The sequence below is a fragment of the Hippoglossus stenolepis genome, chromosome 8 (genome assembly GCF_022539355.2).
Source record: "Hippoglossus stenolepis isolate QCI-W04-F060 chromosome 8, HSTE1.2, whole genome shotgun sequence".
Lineage (NCBI taxonomy): Eukaryota > Metazoa > Chordata > Actinopteri > Pleuronectiformes > Pleuronectidae > Hippoglossus > Hippoglossus stenolepis.
Genome location: NC_061490.1, coordinates 1,205,551 through 1,221,006, shown reverse-complemented (window position 1 = coordinate 1,221,006; position 15,456 = coordinate 1,205,551). Strand labels below are relative to the sequence as shown.

Genomic DNA, 15,456 nt, shown 5'->3' with positions numbered 1-15,456 from the left:
TTATATAGTCGCTCTTAAGGAGGGGCCTGCTGTGCATCTGTTCTTGATTTTAGTGATCTGTGAGCCCTCACCCCTGCTTGTAATGATTCATGGCTTGATTCTGTTGAGGGGCAGCTAACGGCTGCAGAGGGTTCATCCAGGTTTAAGGCAGGATGAGAAAATGCATCAGTTATTCTGGGAGGTCCACTGGCAACAGTTTAAAAAAAGGTCATTTTGATTGGATTTAGTTTTTTCTTAAGGCAATGTAAACTGAGCATTTTTTCCTACATTTTCAGAAACAAATTCAGACATATGTCGTTTCAGATGGAGGAGCTGGGGTTTAAGGGTGTTGCTCAAGGGCATCGTGACAGTAGCTGCTATGTGTTAAGTCCTTCTTCCTCAGTCATGTTTCTCAGTTTATCTGGGAATTAGAACTGTCAAGTTTTTGTGAAGACATTTGTATCCAACTGCTATGTTAAGGCTGCCTTTAGATAGATTAAGTGAAATTGAAATGACCCCGTATCTGGAGTGATGCAATCCAGTGATCATCCATCTTCTGTAGAGAACAGAATATATGCATGGGAAAATACCTATTTTTCATTTAATATCAGCTTTTTGGGCACAGTTGTTGGGAACTCTCTTGTTTCACATTTTACTTGTATTATTCCATATTAATTTCAGGTGCATTACACCATGTTCTTGATGCATTCAGTTTTATAGTAGTGCCATTATAGAGTTTACCAGCATCATTAACACTGAGGTCACTTAGTGTATGTCCTCACCTTTGTGCAGCTGCACAGCACAGAGGTTACTCTGAATAAATGTGGTTTGGCTTTGGATTTTTGACACTCTTTGTAAAACCATTTGTACCTCAGGGTCGTAAGTCTTTTGGTGACGGCATCTCCCCGGCTGCTTGGCCCACACTCGGCAGCAGGGAGGTCAGTGTCAGTTAGAAATGATCGTTCCTGGTGCATTTTGGTCTGCAGAAGCTCATTCTTCAAGCTGCAGAGCCCTCTAGTGGCACATTTATCTACAGCATTGAGTTGTTACATGCTCAAGAGCCCTGGTCCTGAGGGCAGCGCGTCTTCACTTGCAGTCTGCCCAGCCAGCACCCTGTCTACCCCTTGCTAACACATTAGAAACATTGCAATCAAATAATCAGTAGTACAGTACGTGTGCGGAGTTGTAACTGAGTTGTTGTCCATAGCCAGTTTCTTCAATATCACAATCTGGATTTGGAACATGTGTCTGTTTTTGTGCTGCTTTGTTTTTAATTCAGTTTTAACTTAAGTAAAGATATTTATAGTATTTGACCGTTTTGTTTGTCCCTCCTTTATACAACCTGTTCAAAGAATTCCATTAAAAACAGGTCCCGATCTCAAGCATCTGGAACAGAGAAACTGTTTTGTTGTTTGTGTTTCAATAAAGTATCTCAGCTCTCAGCGCTGTCCCCAGTTAAACATTAAATTAAACACTGCCCCTTGCTCACTCTTTCTTAATTCCAAATCTTTTCCTCTCTTTTCCTCTCTTTTTTTTTACATTCTTGGACATTTTGAGAACATTCTGTGGGCCTTGAACAGATTCTATGCAGATTTCAAACAGTTTCCATTGCCCCTCACAGCTGTGTTTTATTGTCTGGGTTAATGAATTTGTTTTGTAGGGGCTTTTGGGTTCCCTGGCAGTGGTGAGGCAAGCCAGGCGCGTGGGCAATGTGTGCAAGCCTTGTGTGTGTGATTTCAGTGATTTCTAGACACTGGGTTGTGCTATGAGAATTTGTCCTCGTACACACACATCTGCAATGACCCTTCCATACATACACATGGAGCAAGACCATTTTCCCATAATCCGTTATATTCAGTCATTGTGGGCTGGAGCCAGTTGTCCACAGTTTCCATATCAACTTCCTGAGATGCAAAGTACATGAAACATGATTTCTAAGCAGTCCATTAGCAGATTTGTTGCTATCTAAATCATTGCATTATTAGGATGTTTAACACAGCATTAGCTACGGTCTGTCCCAGTTCCACATCATTTCTGTATTTTTGGGTGAAGTTAATGATGATAAAATGACACTAAGTTTAGATCAGGCGGCTTTCCGCAGCAGGAGATGCCACAGTCAGAGAGCTATGAATAGATGATAGAGAACTTATCCCACAGCTCGGTCAATGGCAGTGTCACCTGGCAACACAGAAGTGTAACCCCCTCACACATGTGTACACACACACACACACACACACACACACACACACACACACACACACACACACACACACACACACACACACACACACACACACACACACACACACACACACACACACACAAATACATACACACACACCCACCCCACATTCCCTGCATGGTAACTGTCTTTTGCCTTTTTTTGGGGAGCCAGCACTTTAATGCTGCTTTATGACTGAACAGCTGACCCGAGTGTCTGGTTGTGTGTCTATGCTGTGTCTCAGCTCTTCTATGACGTATTTGTTCTTCAGAAAGAGTGAAAAGGAAGATGTAGAAAAGTCAGCTCCTCATTGCCTTTCTCTCAGCTCTCTCAACATCTTCCTTTACACACCATATTGTTGTTCTTATTCACCACCTCAATGCCATCCACCCCTTAAGGTAAGATCTCATTGTTGGCATCAATATCTGCCTGTTATTCAGTTGCCATAATGTCATCGTCCCAGAGTATTTTAGTGTTATCCCAACTGGTAGAGAGCAAGAATAGAGAATATTTTTTGTAAAAAGTTTCCCTCATCTCTCTCTCTCTCTCTCTCTCTCTCTCTCTCTCTCTCTCTATCGCTCTATCTCTCTCTCTCTGTCTGTCTGTCTGTCTGTCTGTCTGTCTGTCTGTCTGTCTGTCTCTCTCTCTCTCTCTCAGTCTCTCAGTCTCTCAGTCTCTCCCTCCCTTGACACACACACACAGAGGCAGCTCGGGTCAGCCATGTGCTAGTACCACAGTGTGAGAGGAAAATACCCTCTGGTGCAGGGGAAGTCCCGCTCTGCTTCATCCTCTACCTCATCCTGGGATGATTACACGCATGGGAAACAGGGCTTTAGACTTCCTCCAACTCTCATGCACACGGACACACGCACACAGATGCCAGTGCACACACAAACACATGCTAAGGCAGTACCCAGGTTCAGGACAAAGTATCTGGCATCACAGGAAACTCTAAATTAGAATTTTTAGTGGTCACAAATGGGTAAAAACATCTCACTCACCCATTACCTGCCTTATCTCTATTCTTTCTTTCATTCTCTCCCCCCTTCTCTGTGTTTTATTGTTTCCTTTCTTTTTGCCCCCCACTTTGTCTATCCTTCTCAATCGCCTGCATCTGTTTGTGCTCATCCATCCTTCTTTCATTCCCCTCATTGTCTTCTCTCATTCATCTAGTTTTTCCCCTTGTTTGACTGGCACAGTTCCTGGTTGGGCATGTTTCAGTTCATCCAGAGCTGATTGGTTATTTATCAAGCTGACTGACAGTGGAAAGGGTTCCTCCTCTAGAGACCAATAGAATTTGATAGTGTAGGGGTTCTGATATTACTCGACTGTTACATTTGTGTCATCTTAAACGCCTGCACTACGGAAGCACACAGGTTGGAGTCACATGCAAAGCTGGACTAACGCTAATTTAGTGAGAGTCATGTAGGTCGTCAGCCGATCAAATCACTGTGAGAAGTGAATTTACAGGAGGCACGAGTACACTGGTCAGACCTTTTTGCACCTCAGTCATCCAAATGCTATTTAATGTTACACTGTGGGAAAATGGAAGCTTAGTGACCTATTATGCTCTGTTGTGTAACAATTTAACTCTCATTCATGTAGGAGTATTAGCCAGAATGCCGATAGCACATTAAATAGCTTATCTAAGCGACACTGTTGTTGTAAAGCTTGGCTCAATGAGCAACCTAAGGCTGGGTCCTTGTCTGTGTAAGTGTAAAATAACCTTTTCCAAGACCGCTCCTCTTTGTGATGAGTGTTTCATTTAGTTTTGTAGCTGATGAACTTCGAGAACTGAATTTTCTTTCTTAACCTTGTATCTTTTCAGGACAATAAGTTGTCAGAAGAGCTTTTATGTGCTCCGTGTGTCAACAGAAATGGGGAGACATTAGATGAGAGGGTAAGACAGTAGAGACAGCTTGAGAGATGATGGTCAATTGAAATAGAATGCAAAAGAGTAAATTAGTACAAGAAATATCTGAGGAGATGAGACATGACACAGTGAGAAACAGAAAGTCTGAATCCGGTGTTTGCTTTGATTTCTGGTTCTGTGTAAAGCATTTGTCCATAAATGTGGGAGCTGACATTCCTGAGGGGTCAGCTCTTAACCAGTCAGCCTAGCTATTAACCCTCTCTGAGGGCCAGATCCCTTTCACCCTGACCCCTTTCCATCCTCCGTAACAGTATTTTCATTTGCCCTGTTGCTGCTAAGAGTAATAATAAATAACGCTCCTTGCATAGCCATCTCCTTTTCCATTTTGGCTGCCTCGTGTTGGTTAAGTAAGCGTTGTTGTCTCAGCTTATCTTAAACATACATATTTTCATAGCCAGTGTTCATCTCGCTGCCCTTCTTTTGTTATGAAAGCATATCTTTTTTTTTCTGTCTTCTTTGTTCATGTCTCACTGACCCTCCTGTGAGAATCAACTGCTAATTGACAGCCAGTCATAACAACTCACCTTCGCTGTTCAGTCCCCGCACAACAACCAGCTTTCTACTCAAAGCATAACCGTGGCACATTCTTAAACTGGCCCCTTGGAAACTCTGTCTATTTGAGATCAGTAGCAGCTGAATTTGCTCTGTCCTCAATCAGTTTTGGCAAAATTGGCGTGAAAACTCCAGATAACATCACAAAGGTTGGAATTCTATTAGAGTCTTGAAACAAATGGCGCCTTTGAGGAGAGGGAGCGGGCCCCCAATGTGAACCCTGGGATCGGGTGTCGACTCAGGTAAGGAGGAGTCAGGAATACTCTCTCTGCCCGCAAGGGAAATAGGGTCATAGACTCAGGGGACTAGTAAAAGCAGGGCACACCAGGCCAGCTAGTACAGTCACGTATGCACACACACCATAGTAGACTTGGGTCAGTGAGAAAGCCCAGAATGTTTGTCTGAAGAGGTGAAAAGAGGAAACAGATTTATTTCGCTACACCTGTATAAGCAAGATTCCACCTAGAATAACAGGTGATGGAGAGTATTGGGTTCTTTCTCTGTAACTTGGATAGTGTAGTAAAAGTGTGTGTGTGTGTGTGTGTGTGTGTGTGTGTGTGTGTGTGTGTGTGTGTGTGTGTGTGTGTGTGTGGCATGTGGCTACACTAGCGTACAGTAGCTATTTTTTCCTCATTGTGATTTTTTCTAAAGTGTTCATCTTGGACTGCGCCCATTAAACTGAATATTTACACTAAGACAACTTCATTCCAGGCTATAGGAAGATTTGCCATGGGTGCAGAAGCATTTTTGCTAGTACTTTATGCTGATAGAAAATAGCTGATTTGTTTATCTGAAATGGCATGGCAAGTATTTTAGACCAAAAGATTAATCAGGTATTATCAGGTACTGTGTCACTGTTTCTTTAAGTGCATGTTTGAAGAACTAAAGATTACTAGCTGCTTTACATGAAAAGATATGTGAAAATGAAAGGCGTCTTTCTGCTTAAGGCTTGTGACTTGCCCTAAATCCAAACCATGTAAATTAAGTCTAGGCAATGCTTGATGTACAGTTAGAGTGAAACTGGATATTTCATTAAGTGGACCTGATCTCATACCTCACTTGTCTGTTAAATGTCAAAGATGAATCATCAATGAGTCCTCACATATTGCAACACTCAGAATGGTTATCCACGTAAAAGCAATTCCTGATTAGGTTTCAGCATAACATCGTTGGTATTACATGTTTTTTTTCGTTTTGGAGGTTAAAACTTGTAAATTGTTCCCTCCATGATAAACTCTGCTTCTGAATACCACCATTGTTGCGAAGTAATGTAGCTTTTAAACACCTGAGGTTGTTGTTTCTTGTCCAGCTGTCCTCTGGTGTTTTTTGTAGTAACCTTGACTTTTTTTTAATTTTATTTGATAACTTCTTTGTATTTCGTATTGATTTGTCCTTTGGCTTGTCCTTTGTGTTTCCCTTATTGAGGCCCTACCCGCTCAGATGAGAGTACAGGGGGTCTTGCATCATTCCCCTTTGAGAACCTAACTTACAGCACATAAGAGCTTGTGTCTCACTCGGTCCTGGGAGCACATCCAGGGAGAAATTAAAGGAAGATTACTTCATTCCTCTCCTTCTAATTTCAGCTCTGCAAATAGACACAGAGCCAGGATTGCTCTTGTCTTAACACCGCTCTTTGAATTAGTGTGCAATCTCGTGTGTGTGTGTCTGTGTGTGCGTACGCACACGTTGACAGTGGTGTGTGTGTGTGTGTGTGTGTTTGCACTCACTTCTAAATTCCTATATAGGCTTGTGCATGCTGCTAAGCGTGTTTGTGTGTGTTTGCACGTGCTGGCTCCCTAGGGTGTGGGCTGATCATGACAGCATCACTCACAGTCCTCAGCAGACCACCTGGGGTTCATCTGCCCTTGTCAACCCTGCACCTCCCACCCCGTCCTGCTCCAAACAGCCTCATCTCACCTCAGGTCACCATTGTTTTCCCTGCCGTTGCTGTTTCCCCATGACCTTGTTACTAAAGCGCAGAAAACAGTCATGACCGCCAGGCAGTGCAGGCAGTGCAGGCAGTTTCAGGCAGGCAGGCGTTTCAGGAGAGCACTCTATGACCTAATGAAATGCATCTCTGCTGCTTTTTAAAGTCTCTCAGAAGTCTGCTTTGGTAAACCGCCAAGCCCATGCTGAAGACAATGCAGTTTGAAGTCTCTTTTGTTGTTTGTTTTTTGAAAGCATAATGCCAAAGCTAATGATGTTAAGTTGAAAGTTTGGATAAGGGATGTTTTCTCTGTGTGTATGTTTGTGAGTTGTTTGCCACACTTTACCCACAAATATAAAGAGTGATTAAAATAGAGAATAATTATATTGTGTTTGCAGTACAGTCTTGTAATTGAATTGATTTTAAAATGCAAAAACAAATGATACTCTAAAGCATATACATACACATTCTCTTTCTCACAGTAGTGTTCACACACACACACACACACAAACACACAAACACACACACACTTTCACGCCTACAACTTTCAGATGCCATTGACAGGTCCACCTCATTCATCGACACTAGGCATGTGTAAACACTGACGCCTGACTATCAGATTCAAAAATTAGCCCCCACACAAATCTCAAAGCTAAATAGGGATGGTGATAGTTAATGAGAGCCAGTTGTTCTTTACTCCATTCCCATGGAAAGAAAGGAGAGATGATCAAGGGAAGAAAGTCTGATGATGACTCTGCTGCCGTGGAAGCCAGGGTCAGAGAAATTAAGACAGACCCCAGGGTGCTTCTGTCTCTCATTCACTTTCACTTCTGCTGTAGGGTGTCGCCTGATTACACCTTTCTCTACATCTGGCCTTCATCTTAATTTAATTAGTGACCGAATAAATTGTTAGGAGTCAGATTGCAGCTGTCAAGGGATCTAAGAGAAAGAGTCAATATACTATTTTCCTATTACATGTACTGAGGCAATTCATCCTTTAATCAGCCATTTTCAATCTTCCAAGTTCTCCATCTCAGCCCAATGATAACTTCATCATAAAATTGTATGTTTTTACTGTCCCAACTTTGTTGACCATATGGCTGATATCTTGTTTATCATTAATGATTGAAGTATTTGGTGATAAAGTCCATTCAGCAGCATCCTATTCCAGCCAAGAGATTATGTTGGACAAGCAGAGAAAGTCTGTGTATCATTTCTGAGTAGTTACATCATAGTGGTCAGGACACTTTTCCCCTGTGTTTGTTTTCACTAACACGATTTTGGTATTAATCTAGGAATTGTCTCCTCGCATTTTTAAACACTTCCCTCAATGAGTAATGCAACTACATTGCATCCTGATTATACAAACAGAAAGTGTTTTTGTAGTGATAGGGGGTAATTTCTTTGTGACCTCTCAGTCACCCCTAACCAAACTGTTGGTGGATCTGAATCAGGGTTTTGGTTTAGATTGGTGGATCTGTTGAGGATGACTGATGCAATAAGTCTCCAGTTGAGCTTATTGGGTGGTGTCTGTCAGACCCTTTAAATCATTCTTGACTACCATAGATTAGGAGCGGGGCATGGTGGGTTTGGCGAGCCTTTTCGAGGGCCTACTGTGGTAATGGGAAGGTCTTGGTATTAAACTCAACGTGTTGAGCACAACACTTCTGCCTGCAAAACGTTTTTCTACTAAGCAATGGCAATCTGCGTTCTCTTTGTGCCAAAATATTTGTAAGTAAACTAATGTCCTGTGCAGGCTTAGGAGAAAACAGGTTTTGAAGTTCAATCAATTATAAAAAAGAGTCTTTGGCCGCCACATATCCCAGAGCCAGGTTTTTGTTGAGCAGCATAGTGTAGTTCCCCATATGGACCACATTAACTCACTCTTTTCAAAATGTTTCTTTTCATTCTCCAGCCTTTATCAAATGGAAGAGCAGCATCTCTGCATTCTTGATTTCTTGTCTGATCATCTTTCCTTTGTTTTTTGAGGTGTTTCACAGGCGTTCCTCTATTTAAACCAGCCATGTCAAATCCAGTCCTCTCCTCACTTCTCCTCGAGTAGGTCTTTCGGGAAGGAAAGTGTTCCAACTGACCCAGCGCTATTGGAATGTAAACATGAATAGATTATTACTGTCACCCGGATATTTGCTTTCCCCTATATGTCATGTGGCATCATGGGAATAAGAGTCTCTGCCACGGTAGGCAAATATTCTCATATTGTTATTTCTCTAATCCTTAACAAATCACAGATAGAAGGATAAAGGCACCAGGGAAAGATACTTTGGGGCCTGCAGTGTGAGAAGAGAGGACAGAATGTGTAGGATATTGTCTCATATGCTCCTTTGCGAAACATGTTGTTGAACCCTGGAGGAGTAAGCGCACCAATCAGCTTTACTGGGAAGAGAGAGCTTGTTAAACTGGCCCCGCTCGGCGCCCAGAGTACACTGTTTAAAGTACAGTTGACAGTCACTCTGAAGCACTCTGCATTCATTTGCAAGCTCTGGGGTCGTGACCTTCCATTGCTTCTTTGTTGTGGTTCAGTTAAAGTGCATAGCAGGTTGCCTTTGTTATTGAAACAAAGTTGCAAGTATTAAATGACTTTCTTTGATGCCCCTTTTTTGTGACCACTGTTATGGCATACAAAGAGCAGTGACTTCATATTATGAATGTCTTCCCCCCTCTGTTCTTCACAAGAAAATGAGAGGATAAATTTCAGCCTTTATGGCATTCAGTTAACTATTATTGTTATTATTTTTGATTAAGTTGCGGTATTTCTCTATTGAGGTTTCTTCCACCGGCACAAAGGCACAGAGGCCTGCTATCAACTTTAGGGTTCTGGTAAACAATAGTGGGTAACACAGCAGGGGCGGAACCAGTAAACTCTGATGTTGTCAAGATACAACTGAATAGTTCTGTCTAAAAAGATAGTAAGTAATCTGACCTTATTCTTCAAAGGGAATTCCACAGTAGCAGAGAGAACGCGGGGTAAAATGTGCTAGGAGTCTTTCTATTCTAGAACATGAACAACAAACTGCTCTGCCACTGGTTTCATTTAGGTTCAAAAATTGCAACTAATTGCAGCTTGTTTTCTCTCTACAGTAACTGTCACTTCTGTCAAAGTTAAAAACAAGCATATATTTCACCATGATTTGAAAGACACAACCCCAGTTAAAACGTAATGCACGTGCTTACATTTTTTTTATTTTTTGGATGAAAACATGACATAGTTACAAGTCTGCCAACAATTTGTTTCTGGCTCTCAATGACAACTCTGTCCCCACATACTTCAATTTCTTTGAACAACTCTTTAATTCTGTAATAGTGTCAATAGTTGATGCTTTGACCCATCTCCACCAATTAACAAACTTCTTAATGTCACTCAGCCAACCTTTCTATTCACCAATACTTTGATTATGTCACTATCAGACATTTAACTATTTAAAAAAAGGTGTGCATATTTATATATTCTGTTTCTGCATTTGTGTTTCTACGATGTGCATTCAAATGCAGTTCATTCTTATTCATATCTCATTCAATGGCATGCAAGCTAGTAGCAGAAATATTTCTCAAAATCTTAGTTTTGCTCTGAAGTCTTTTGTGTTTCCCTTATATAGTTACCAGTCTTTTTTATGCCCCTTCTACTTTATTTCGTGGCCCTAAAGTGAACTTGTGCAGGTTGCTAACATTTTGTATATACTTTGACTGGATTCAGACTTCATTGGGGATATGTGGTTTTTAAATGGACCATTTTGAAATGAATGATAGTCACCTTTGCTACTTGCACTGTATTTATTATATTTTTTCCTACCGACTATCATGGATTTCCCTACTGTCTTAAAACATTCGGATTTTCATGTTCCCTGATCTCTGAACCTGAATTGCAACCTACTTTTCATTCATCTGGAAACAATCAACTGCATATGTGTTATTCAGATGTAAAAGCTATGTTGTCATATTCAACTAGCGAGCCAAAACTGTAAACGGGTGGCATTTGGATGATGTGACATTTGCTTCCACATATTAGCCTTCCTCTAGCCAAGCTGTTCTGAGTTACACTGACAGAAATAGGGGTCAGAAGTCGTACAGATGCGCTCTGATATGATTGGCACTTGGGAGACTTATGGTTTCACACTTTGGGCATTATCCTCCATTTTCCAGTATTTTCTGCCTAGGGACTGAGGGGATGACTTCATGACTGGCCGAATGGGGCTGGGGGGGTTGTGTGTATGTGTGTGTAGTCGCACGTTCATGATGATGATCAACCAAGTCCAGAGAAAGATTGCATTGGGATCTGGAAACAGCACTTCAGAGCAGCCATTATATACTATAATAGAAAGTAATGGTTGGAAAAAGGGGATTTCAGCTGGGACCAGGCCTGTATTTGCAGTAAATGTTTGTGTTCTGAATTTATTGCTATATGTCAGTGAATAAATTGGCAAAAGGTTAAAGCATATAGACTAGAGGCTGTGTTTTCTGTGAATACCTTTTCTCTTTTTTTCGATGTGTAAGCACTGTGAGTCTATAACTAAGGTCAGAAACACAAGTATTTATCCAGTTGTGTGTTTTAAAACTCTAACTGAGATCAAACCCTCAGAATGCAACTGACTTCATGTGTGTTTATGTGTACATGTCTGTGAACGCATTGATCGCATGTGTTGATTCAAACTATATGGACCAGTGTGTGCTGGGTACTGTATGTTTTCTCATTGTCTCTTTTCCTCTGCACCCCCCATTTGTGCTCCCTATTATCCCTCATTCCACTTGTAAGCACATCTAAAAATAGACCAAAAATTTGCTTAGGGGGCACTCTCTTAGTAGTGGTGGTTAAAAAAAAAGACGGGGTATTTGCTGTAATTGTAAATGCATGTGTACAGCCTCAGCTTGGGAAAGAGACAGAGAAGCGTAAAGAGTATCTGGCAGTTTCTCCTGGCGCTTGCTCTTTCCCAGCTGCACAGCAGCTTATTTGTCCCTTTCAACGTGGGGCGCTCCTTGGAGTGGTCATTTTTCCTTTGCCAAGTACCTTTTTGAAATACCTCCTTACCTCAATACAAGTTTCACCCGCTTAACACAACACACATGGAGACAGGTCCAGGCTCTTTTCTGCCTTCTCTCCCCTCCCCATTGCTTGGAAAATCTTACATTTCTACAGAAAAGGAGTGCACACATCCTGTCCTCATTAGGCCAGGGAAAGGAGAAGAATCTGGCAGAGCTGATTCTATAGAAGCCCCACACATGAGGCTGGCCGAACAGAACAGGCAGGCGGGCAGGCATGCTGCTGTGTTTTATATGGCTCTTGTTCTTAGCCTTTGATGACACTGTTTAGAATAGGAAATATCTAATAAGTCAAGTATTCTGTCTAATGTCCTGCCAGTGGGTTTAGTATTTGCCTAGAGGTCTTGAAACACTATCTCCACCACAGCAATAATATACATTTTAAATTCTCATGTAGCGGGTGGGAGGGAGTGATGTAGAGAAAGAGAGGGGGCATCTGAGAGAACATATTATAATAGCTACCATGTGCAGGTTGGAGCAGACAATGGTGGGATAGGATGGGACACACCTTGGTTGTTTTAAAAAAACTGCATTTGATCATTTTTCTATTTATCAAAATCATTTTTTCAAAAGGCAGCTGTAGGAAATTGAAGCTGACACTGTACCCATTAACATGTAAGAGAAACATGTTTGATATATTATTGGACATGATGATGATGAATATACCCCCAAGTTTCTTCATGGTGCACCTGTCAAGCGTGATAGAGCAATCAGAGGACTGTTCAAATTCATTGAACAGTAAATGTGCCTTCTTCACTTTTTCCATGTTTTCACTTCTGCCTTTTGTGGGGTTGGTTTGAAGTGGCTGCTTCTTAGAATCTACAAAGAATCTTCCATACTCAAGAATGTGTCAATTCCGGATTAAACATGTCCAGTAATAATAATCATTTTCATATTTTTTCTTATTTTTATTTTCAAATGTTTGTCTCATTGCTTTCCCATGAGAATCAGTGGCAGCTTCTTTATAGCCTGGAGCTTTTTATTGCCACAACGGCTGAAAGTCTCCCGATATCCGTTAGATGGAGTCAAGCAGAAAATCTCAGCTGCTTTATACACAATACCACAGTCAGTGCATGAAACAATTTGATTCGCTGGGGTAAGGCTCTTTTCTAAAGACATATCCAATATTGCAAGAAGTGCAAAATGATTTTTAGACCACAGAAAAAGTCCCAGAGCATGCCTTTAATGTCTGTGGTTATGTGATGCTCTCCCTCTTTGGTCTATTTGTCCATGGTCTCAATCAAGCAAGTTATTTGGTTTGTGTTCTCTTGTAAAGCCTAGATCCAAACAAGAAACAAATTTCCCCCCCCAAAAAAGAGAATAGAATCTTTTCATCCATTTGTTTGAGGCCTCCTACACCCTTCTGTAATCCTCACAAACCATATTGGTTTGGTTTGAGATAAGTTTGAATTAATGGAAATTGTGAATGAATTGTGTTCATAAAGATGTTGCACATGTTTAGCTGTTCGTTAAGTTACACAGGTAGCCGTTCTCTGTGTGTACATGACTGCATGCATGTTTCAATAACACACCACTTAGCATATTGATCAGTATTAATATTAGGCACAATTGACACACATTTGACTAGAAACACAAAAACTTGGGGCCTTTTGTCATTCTGCCTTCTTTTCACTTTGGTTGTTATTGAAAATCATCATTTGCTCCTATAAAATAGACATTTAGCCCTTAGTCTACAAAGCTAGCAATGAAAGCACACCTTTTACAATGAGGCCCCAAACCCCGTCTTCAATTGGCTTCAATGTGAACATATCTTTATACCTCTCATTGTATTTATGTACAGGTGCGTCGACATGAGAAGAAGCATGGCAGTCGTGACCCTGCGACGGCTGTTGACATCTCATCACGTCACAGTGGAACTGGGCAGGACAGCGGCTTTGGCAGCGACAGTGCTCACATCCGCATCGTCCAAATAGAGCAGCAGAGTGGGGCCAGCCACCACTGTATCGCTAGGCCCTCCCACAAGTCCACCATCACCAAGAACCTCAACTTCATCCCATTTGACATCTTTCTCACGGCTAGTAGGCTGTCTATCATGACTTATTGCTCCAGTTCTTCAAAGGCCATTCCCTCATCATCTGACAGCCCCAGCTCACTGGAGAAGAAGGAGGCTGAGCATAAGGTAAACAAAACTGGGGGAACATAGAAGATGTCAGGTGATTCAGTACCTGGATCTGTCAGACATTCACTAGCATTCATTCCATACACAACAGCAAAATGTGTTTTTTATGTGACAATTGGCTTGGTGTATACAGGATTAAAAGTTCACATTTTCAACGTCATGAGTTTATGATACATTGTATAGTTGATGAGGATATTTTCATACAGTCTGTAGTACAACTAAATATTGTACTGCAACTTAAATGTGTACAGTACAATTAGTCATTGTTTTATATCCTTCAAACAGGATCTGTATGATGCAGGCAAGTTGAGATGGACCAATGATTCTTCTCCATCTGCTTTAGGTGGGAAAGAGTGCCCTCAACCAGCCTGAGATCCTGTCTGAGTCTCCTCAAGCCTCTGCATCGCCGACTCCAGAACCTGCTCCAGCTGCACAGGATTCCCTTGCTGGCCTGACAGCTGAGGACATCTTCAACAGCAACACCTCACAGCCAGCCTCCCCGCTCCTGAGAGGCAGCCTGCTCTCCATGAATAGTCTGCCTACTCCCAGTCGCTCCTCAGCCCGCCAGGCGCTGGGTGTGACCATAGTGAGGCAGCCAGGGAGAAGAGGGGCCGGGGACCAGGTGTTAGAACCTCTCCTGTATCTCCAGGTGATGCAACCATCTGCTCTTCTCAGCTGCCACCACCGCAAGCAGAGGATGGAGCTGTCTGTGTTTGACGTGGCCTTAAGAGGAGTAACTTCTGATTACAAGTGCCTTGGTGAGCTGAAGCACATTGAGATATCGGCTCTGTTTAAAAAAACAATACAGGGAAAGTTACTTTGCTACCAACCCATCATACCAACATATACAGACATAGCAGACTAGTAAATGTAAACTCTCTTAATGTTAAATATAGCACAGTTTTTTATCTGTCATGTTGTCTTCCTTTCTCAGTGCTCTTTCTCTCCTCCTTTTTCTCTTTATCTTTTCATCCATCTCATGTTTTTGCAGACCCAGGAAAGACTCTTCCAGAATCTCTTGACTACAACGTGTTTTGGCTGCAGACAGTAGAAGGAGAAATAGACGGTAAAACGGGCATTCCTTCCCCACTGCTCTGCCTCCAGATCAAAGATTTCCTCAATGGACCAGGTGGGGATCCCACACACACACAGACAGATACACGCTGGCATGCACGCACACACTCACTAGTGTTTGATACAACTTCTGTACACTCACATTAACATGTTCGTTGACATGTGCACATAATTGGCATTCTTAATGATATTGTTCATTTCTACTGGAGGTCATGGATATGGCTAATATTTGTCACTTTTAATAGCAGACTACAAGCTGTTGATTTAAGTGTGTGGGAAACATCAGACATCCAGAATGCCTTTCACAGGGTCTGGTCTCTCTCTATTTTTAGACTGATATGATATCCATATGAGTAGCTTTAAGGTTGCTGACCTAAGGGTGTGGCTGACATTTTATCCAAACAGAACTGCAAGGAATAAAAGTGTGAGTGGGCTACAATGCGAAAGCACAACCTTCTTATTCATTTGAGGATTTCATGGAGTGTGTGTAGGCACAAGACATCCTTCAGTTCAGCTCCCTGAATCCAGCGGGCCAGATGTTGCAGATGCATGCACACTAACACTCAACTTGGGATACA

The 15,456-nt window shown here is 41.8% G+C and overlaps 1 protein-coding gene across 1 annotated transcript in view; it reads left to right on the top strand.

The window, feature by feature from the left end:
* LOC118113661 (vacuolar protein sorting-associated protein 13B-like) overlaps positions 1-15,456 on the top strand; it is a 311,783-nt gene that overhangs the window by 210,312 nt on the left and 86,015 nt on the right. The window contains exons 35-37 of the mRNA XM_035163589.2: positions 13,466-13,804; positions 14,148-14,562; positions 14,796-14,933. Coding sequence (XP_035019480.2) covers positions 13,466-13,804; positions 14,148-14,562; positions 14,796-14,933 — 892 coding nt within the window. The remainder of the gene's footprint in view (positions 1-13,465; positions 13,805-14,147; positions 14,563-14,795; positions 14,934-15,456) is intronic.